Raw genomic sequence first — 8,874 nt, forward strand, 5'->3', positions numbered from 1 at the left:
TTGTATACATTTATATTATATATATTTATATTTATACTCTTTTGAGCGTACTATTAAGCACCATTAAACATCATATCAACTCAATAATAAATAAATTGGGCAAAACATTAAAATTATATTCCTTCAAACACGATGAGAATATCTCTCAAAGATCTTGAGTGCATTTAACAAGTAATCACGTGTATGAACGAATGCTGGATGTTGGGTTGGGTATGAAGAGTGAACCAAAAATCGGCCCAACCGGCTGGTTCGGTAAGTTTAAACTTATATGACCCTGGGATCGTGGTCATGCATTTTCTGGGAAGGTAGACGATTGTGATATATGATTTGTGGAGTACCGAATGGTTGTTAAACTCCATCACTGAATCACCAGCAACCACCTTCGCTTCGAGGTGGATCGGTGGTGTCGGCATGTTGTAAAATCTTTTCCTTTCCCGGAAATTCTACATTAATTGAGTGGCGCCCTTTGCAGTTCTCCAGGTTTTTCTCGTGGAAAAAAAATCTGGCCTCTGTTGGAAATTTCGATGGGTTTTTAATTCTTCTGAGCAGCTCTGAAGCTGTTGTCTCTCTTGATTCTTGAGCTTCACTCCAGTGGTTAATTTCTTTTCTCTATTATCCGCGGTATCTCGTCTCGAAGTTTGTAATCTCTGTTACTGCGAAGAGAGAGATTTTAAGGCGCTCTTTTTGTTGCTTTTCCGAGTAATTTAGCATTTCAAAGCGGATTTCCAACGAGCGTTACGAAACCCTGCTTCGAAACACCTTAAGAAGAATCAGATGTGTACAGATTTCAGCTTTCGAGGAATAAAAACCTTTTTGAGTTTCTAGCTCGAGGCTGAATTTGCTCAGGAAAATTCCATCTCCTGGCGAAAAGGAGTAAGATGCTGGAGAGATTTGGAATCCCACATGTCGCTTGTTTTCGGTAAGGACCAGAACTCCCCATCCAGATTGAAAATGTTTTCCAATTATTTTCTTCCATTGGAGAGTTTCTTTAGTAGTCTGAAGCTATTTCCGAGTTTTTGCTGAAAAATCGACATAGAAATGTTTGGGTTTTTCTTTTTCTATCCCAGTGCTTGAGAAGTAGGTTTCTGTAGAGATTTCATTCTGATATTTTTTCTGGGTTTGATGGAGAAAAAGGGGAGGGTATCATGTTTGAATGAGAGAATCATTTAATCCACTCCATTCGACCAAGTTCAAAGGTGTGTTTTTTTTTTCTCTGAATCGTTTTTTGTTCCTTGAAGGATCAGGGTTCAGATTGGTTTCTCAGGAAACATTAAAGAAAGTCACCATGATTTTTTTAATGAGAAAGTCATTGGAAAAATAAACCCTGAAAATTTGCAGTTTTTTCCTGAAAATTTTTTCTTCATCTGTCCTAATTACGAATGTAATGGAATGATTTCTTTTCCCCTCTTTTCCCTCGTTGCAGCTTAGCAATCTCGTGAGTCCATCTTGTTCCTAGTGATTGTTCTTATTTCTTACTTGCTATCTGGGTAAAAGCCTATTAGAGGTCCATTCCGTTGTTGCAGGGTGGGGCCCATGACTGAAATGTGCCACGTTTCAAGTTGATCAAAACCCTCCGTCATTGAATGAGCGATCCTAATCCATACTCCAAAAATATAAATTTTCAGCTGTCTGATTTCATCAATGTTTCAGTGATTCTGTGAAACATGCTTGGACTTTGAACCTTAGATGGTGGGTAAAGATCTTCTATATAGGTGACACTTGGCAAGTGTTGTCTGACGTTCACGCCGTACAGACAATTGGGTTCATAAAAAGTAGACCATTCCATGATCATATATTGTCTGTAGCGCATTGCATATGCACCAATTTATGTTCTCTAACTAGCAGAAAATGCTAGAAAACAACGAGTTGAAAGGTGTTTATGCCGTAGTCGTATTTCGACTTAGGACTCTACTTGGGTTCTTTCTTGAAAGGTCAGATCTTGGGCCGTACATTTGTGGAGGGAAGAGTCTTTGATATTCGACGCGTCGTATTTGAGGATTGAGGGATTGGATTGGTCTTTGATTTAGTGCCAAATGAAAAATGGATTCCATTCTGACGATTCAAAAAGCATGTGGGGCCTCTGCTTGAATTCGTTGTTCTGCAAGGCGAAGTGCATGGTCTATGGGCCATCGTGGGCTACTGCAGGAGCGTCGGTGACTCGGTGCCTGCACTGCATATCAAGGATCCGGACAGTGGGCCCACCCTTGAACGGACGGGTTTACTCTGTCCAGTTATCCAACCCTAATTTAATTTGGTTGATTATTCAGGGATCGGCTTGAGCCCGAATAATTTTTTGCACATTGTTGTGATGAGTTTAACCTGAGCTCACTGATCAGTTCACAATTTGATAGAAGTTGGGCTTGGGTTTTCTGTCTTTGTGCTGGATCTGCACCTAGTTATCGAGTGAATTTAATCCGACCCATAAACCTGATCTATGGAAGGTTCAAAATATTGATACGTCTGATATTCGGGCGAATCAATATCTTCTTTTTTTTTTATTTTTTTTAATCTTTTTCAAAACCGGTTTAGAAGGCCGGTTTAAGGTTTTTCTTCCCCTGAACTGGTCAGACCCCCAATACACCCAGAGACATATCGAATAGGTCCTGGAATGATATATATCCGTCAATACAGATAGATACATATCAATACTTTGAACCTTAGACCTAGGGATTTAAGCATTACACTCAACTCTTAGCCTTGGGTCTGGGTTGAGCTTAAACCAGGACTAGTCTATCTGACTTGTACCCCTAAGATTAGGAATGCATGGCAACGAAGGGGTTTAGGTTTGGCCTAGGATTAAAATTTCATCATTTATATAGGTGTATTAGCCGATGGATATAACATTGGTAACTTTCTGATACACCCCTACAATAATGTTATGAATGGTTTAAAGGAAAAATGTAGGGAAAAGAAAGGTAAGGTAAGGAAATTTTTACAAATCTTGTATAGGTTTTCTTATCTTTCCTTTCTTTTTTCTACACTTTCCTTCAAATCAAATATAGCCTAAAGCCCTGTTTGGTGTGTTTTTTGTATAATTTGTCAGTTATTTACAAGTCAGGCAGACTGTAATTGAGTCTTTTCTCATTTGGTTCTTGATAGATGTAACCATTAAAACGCGAAGTCCAAAATGTGTAATTTTTAAGAAGCTCTAAATAGAGTTTTTGTGTAAATGTGTGTTTTTTTTTTTCTATTCAATGTTTGTATCAAAATACACTGCTCTAGGCTGCTCAGATCTTATTGTAAAAGTTTAATGCATATTTTGACCGTCAGCTACAAAAGATCTTCCTAAATAGATTTACCAAACTGCCCTTAAGTATTTTGGGTCTGACTTATTTCAAGAATAGTCAGGACCTAAAAAACATAAAAACATAAAAAGCGTCTAAAGGTGCATGCCGATATGAAACCGATCCGAAATCAGTTTTTTGTTTTTTGTTGAAGATGATCCGAAATCAGTTGATATTCTGTATTCCTGCTCGGAGTCCGTGTGGGCGGTAGGGAATATGGATTCCTTTGGTAATAAAAAAGTATAGTGGGCAGTGGGGCGCCAGCGGGGCGCGCAAAGTGGGGCAGGCGGTCTAGTCAAAATATATTCACTTTTCTGTGTATGCCTTTACGGTTTCTGATTGATTTTTTGTCTGGTGCAGGTGTTAATAGTTGTAAGAAACTAAGAACGATGATGATGAAAGGGAAGCATGTCGTCTTTCGTCAGAAAGGTTCTCGTGAAGGTTCGAATAGTTTAATGACATATTTGTCCCCAGTAATTTTCAAAATGGCACATTGCCCCCTTTGCCTCCGTTTTATAATAGCGATTTTTGTCTTCGTTTCTCTCTTCCCGCCGTCCATGGCCATAACGGTTGAAACAGAAGCCCTCCTCCAGTTCAAAAAGCAGTTGAAAGATCCCCTCGGCTATTTGGAGAGCTGGAGAGATTCTGAATCTCCCTGTGATTTCACCGGAATCTTTTGCGATCCCGATTCTGGTCAGGTTATAAATGTCTCCCTTGAAAATAAATCCCTCTCGGGAGAGATATCTCCTTCCATCTCTAAGCTCGAGAGTCTGAGTACCCTCAATCTCGCGTCGAATTCAATTTCTGGGAAACTTCCTTCTGAGATAACCAGTTGCAGAAATCTCAGACTTCTCAATCTTAGCGGTAATGAACTCACAGGAACCCTGCCTGATTTGTCTGAATTACAGAGCTTGGAGGCTCTTGACGTGGAAGATAATTACTTTTCTGGTGGGTTTCCGAGTTGGGTGGGGAATTTAACTAGCTTGACTTGGCTTTCTCTTGGCCAGAATGACTTTGATGAGAGTGAAATTCCCAGAAGTCTTGGGAATTTGAAGAACTTGACATTTCTTTATTTGGCTGGGTCTAATTTGATAGGAGAGATCCCAGAATCCATTTTAGAATTGACAGCCCTTGAAACATTGGATTTTTCAACCAACAATCTCACTGGAGAGTTTCCAAAAGCAATACCAAATTTGCTGAACCTCAAAAAGATTGAGCTCTACTCAAACAATCTCACTGGTGAGATCCCTCCAGATCTTGCAAAGCTCACCCTTTTGCGTGAATTTGACATCTCCATGAACCATATGTCTGGAACATTGCCTCCTGAGATTGGCACCCTGAAAAATTTGGCGATTTTTCAGCTTTATGAAAACAACTTTTCAGGAGAACTTCCACAAGGGTTTGGAGACATGCAACATTTGGAGTCCTTTTCTATTTACAGGAACAGATTTTCAGGAGAATTTCCAGCAAATTTTGGTCGACTCTCTCCACTCACTAGTATCGATATATCTGAGAATAAGTTTTCTGGTGGGTTTCCCAGATTCTTATGTCAAAATAAAAGCTTGAGGTTCTTACTTGCTTTGGATAATGACTTCTCTGGGTACTTCCCAGAAACATATGCTGAATGCAAGTCACTGCTGAGGTTAAGGATCAACAAGAACCGCTTATCTGGGCCAATTTCTAATGGGACTTGGGGATTACCCAATGCAAATATCATAGATTTTGGAGATAATGGCTTTAGTGGAGGAATATCTTCAGATATTGGGATTTCCACTAGCTTAACTGAATTGTGGTTAAAGAACAATAAATTTTCAGGTCAGCTCCCACCGGAACTTGGTAAGCTTACTCACTTAGGGAAGTTCTCTGCAAATAATAATGCATTCTCTGGGTCAATACCTTCCCAAATTGGAGATTTAAAGCAACTGTCATCTCTGCATTTAGAGGAGAACTTGCTGACAGGATCAATACCAATAGAGTTGGGTAAGTGTACCAGATTGGTGGACTTGAATCTTGCCAGGAATTCTCTTAATGGTGATATCCCTGAAGTACTTTCCCAGTTAAACTCTTTGAATTCTCTGAATCTTTCACAAAACAAGCTTTCAGGTGTAATCCCAGAGAATCTACAGAAGTTGAAGCTAAGTGCCATTGATTTTTCTGAAAACCAGTTATATGGTAAGGTTTCTTCTGACCTTTTGGTGATGGGTGGAGATGAGGCATTTCTGGGCAATATGGGGCTTTGTGCTGATGAAAGAATCAGGAATCAGATAAATTCCCAAATGGCTGTTTGCATTGTAAGCCATGAACACAAAAATCTTTTTGAAAATAAATTGGCTTTGATATTCATAGTAGTATCTGCCATGGTTATTTTCATAGGTGGTTTATTGTTTGTGAGTTACAGAAATTTCAAGCTTAACCAATCTTACAAGGAAGAGGATCTTGAAGAGGGTCAGGTAAAAGATCCAAATTGGAAAATTGAGTCTTATCACCAAGCAGAATTTGATGCAGAAGAAATATGCAACTTGGATGAGGATAATATAATTGGAAGTGGAAGTACAGGAAAAGTTTATCGAGTGGATTTGAAGACCAGTGGGGAAACTGTGGCTGTGAAGCAACTATGGAAGGGAAAAGAAATGAAAATGTTGACAGCAGAAATGGAGATTCTGGGGAAGATCAGACATAGAAATATACTGAAGCTCTTTGCTTGCTTGATGAAAGGGGGCTTGAACTTTTTGGTTTTTGAGTACATGGAAAATGGAAATTTGTTTCAAGCTCTTCAGCGGCAAGTCAAAGGTGGACATCCAGAATTAAATTGGCTGCAACGGTACCAAATTGCTGTTGGAGCTGCAAAGGGGATTGCATATCTTCACCATGATTGTTCACCGGCTATTATTCATAGGGATATAAAGTCTACCAACATTTTACTTGATGAGGATTATGAACCAAAGATTGCTGATTTTGGAATTGCCAAGACTGTAGCAGCGTCTCCTAATGATTGTAGTTGTTTTGCTGGCACTCATGGGTACATTGCTCCTGGTAAGCCATAAAACTATGTATTTTTTGGTTATTCAATGTTTCTGTTCAGGAAAATTTTCTTTTGCATCATTCTATTGGTTTCTTTCTTCAAAGATTTTTGTTCCTGTTGTTAATAAGAATCAATCATCTAGCATCTTCAAATATCTATTGCATTTACTTTCATTAATCATCTAACGTCTCCATAACTTGCAATGTTTCTGCAATTTGAGTTGTTGAATTGTTTTATTTTTAAATATGTATATATATTTCCTGAATTATTTTAGGAGTTTAGCTATATTTTTTAGGTAATGATGAATGTCTCAATTTAGGTCCTATGTACACTTTGTATACCTTGCTTTTGCGTCTAGGGTTTGTAGGCTTGCATTTTCCAAGACTTTTGAGTAATTTAGCATTCAAGGCCTGCAAAATAATATCACATTGGAGAAACTTGTTGTATCATGAGGACTCTAATATAGAGACAATTATGTTGCTAGTTTTGGATATAATGTGGATGACCTGAGGACTTGAGTAAGTTTTTGCAAGCATACCAAGTATTCCTAGTAATCCTAGCTCAACTTTAACATTCTTTTCCAGTATTATTTATGGGTACTAAATGTGGGCACATCTAGTATTAGTATGAAATAGTATCGTTGTGCAGAAGAATGATATTGGGGATTGAAACTCCAGGAAATTAATCAATAAATAGAAACGAAACAAAAGGACAGGTTCAAGGATTTTATGGGATGCAGAAGGATGCCTATCTCCATGGATAAAGACCAACAGTTTAATTACACTGGTTACTAAGGAGATTTAATTGAGAGAACAAACATGAAAACAACAGCCAAAAAATTGCAAATATAAATTTCTCCATAGTATCAATATGAAATAATATTGTTGTGCTGATATTGGGGATTGATGAAACAGCAGGAAAATAAAGAACAAATAGAAAAGAAACAAAGGGATAAATGCAAGGATTTTATGAGAATAAGCATGACGCCTAACTCCATGGGTAAAGCGAAACAATTTAATTACACTTATAGCTAAGGAGATTTAATTTCTCCATAGCAATGCTTCTTCCCCTAAGCCTAAAGCCGCATTCTTCCCATGTGTATGCTTTAAGACACTTCCCAAAAAATCCAATGATTCAAATGCCAAAATTCTATCCTTGTTTCCAAGTGAGTGGAAGCTTAATAACCATCATCATGTATGGAGTAGTGATCTTTTTAATATCTGTATATATTTTCTAAGAAACATAATTTTTTGTCATTGACCAATAACAACCAGTTTCTCTTTTCCTTTTTTTCCTGCCTTCAGGTACTGATAAATTATCTTTTATTTGTGACCTTGATTAGAGAAAGAGTATGGACAGGCAACTCAACCACTCATTAGTTCCTTGATATCTTGTATTTATATGAAATCATATACAGATATTTGTATGATAACAAACATTTGAAATTTTAATGTTACAATGACTTAACAACTTGAGGTTGTTATGCATGGATAATGCAATAGGTTATTTGTGTGTTGCTCATGTTGTTGGGCTTGGAGCTTATTCCTAACAACCGAAATTCATAATACTTAAATTCTGATCTCTTATTTCTTAATAGTTATCTAGTTCTAGAATCTCTTTTTTGTTCCTTTCTCATGTTTTGCTCTTGTATAGGGATTAGGGTAATGGTTTGCCTTTTCTTTTTTTATGCATAACCTTCATATTTATAATGATAAAGGAATTATTAGGTAAACTAATATGTTGAACCATATAGACATGCACCGAGTTACTAACTATTACTGTAAATTACTTTTATGTCTTTCAGAATTTGCTTATTCTCTCAAAGTGACTGAAAAGAGTGATATATACAGTTTTGGTGTGGTCCTGCTAGAATTAGTAACTGGTAGACGTCCAATTGAACTTGAGTATGGAGAAGGAAAAGACATTGTGTATTGGGTTTCTACTCATCTTGATTCTCGGGAAGATGTCATTAAAATACTTGATCATAAGGTATCAAACTCTGTTGAAGATGACATGATCAAGGTACTGAGGATTGCTATTCTCTGCACTAAAAAGCTTCCTTCTCTGCGTCCTACAATGAGAGATGTAGTGAAGATGCTCATTGATGCTGATCCTTGCAATTTCAGCCCAGCATACAAAAGTCCAGAGAAATAATGATACATTTGTGTAGTTCTTTGACTCTCTTTGTGATTAAAATTTTCATGTTTTTGTTTTGTCCAATGGAGGATGCCTTGTTGATTAAATTCATCAAGGCGTTTCTATTCAGAACATATGACTAGGAATTTAGTGAAGTATTTCTGTGACTATACTAATTAGTGTGACATTTCATTATCTATAAAAATATGCTGCATATGATATGTCTACCTAGACTGAGCAAATCATGCTTCTATATATATGGATTATATGTATATATTTTCAGTTTTTTTCTTTTTTTAGTTTATTGTTGAAAATGGTGGTTCTGTAAAAATGCTGAAATTTACCCATTTTTCATCTCAAACTTGGGACTGAAAAAGAAAAAGGAAAACAGAAAACAAGGCAACTGTAGCTTTCAGGGCAAATGATGCATGA

General features: G+C 37.3%; 1 protein-coding gene across 1 annotated transcript; it reads left to right on the forward strand.

Annotated features, from left to right (window-relative positions):
• Positions 1–288: 288 nt before the first annotated feature.
• LOC148852776 (Leucine-rich receptor-like protein kinase family protein) lies at positions 289–8,669 on the forward strand. The gene is made up of 3 exons (XM_088945909.1): positions 289–919; positions 3,645–6,317; positions 8,111–8,669. The coding sequence occupies exons 1-3, from the start codon at positions 904–906 to the stop codon at positions 8,458–8,460; spliced, it is 3,039 nt and encodes a 1,012-aa protein (XP_088802035.1). The 5' UTR covers positions 289–903; the 3' UTR covers positions 8,461–8,669.
• The last annotated feature ends 205 nt before the right edge of the window (positions 8,670–8,874 follow it).

This window comes from Nelumbo lutea, chromosome 5, assembly GCF_056320005.1.
Source record: "Nelumbo lutea isolate HS-2025 chromosome 5, American lotus-T2T, whole genome shotgun sequence".
Lineage (NCBI taxonomy): Eukaryota > Viridiplantae > Streptophyta > Magnoliopsida > Proteales > Nelumbonaceae > Nelumbo > Nelumbo lutea.

What these genes read in the sequence shown, in the direction of transcription:
- LOC148852776 (XM_088945909.1), top strand. An exon ending in TCATGGGTACATTGCTCCTG is followed by an intron (nt 6,318 to 8,110) that starts GTAAGCCATAAA and finishes TATGTCTTTCAG; the next exon opens with AATTTGCTTATTCTCTCAAA.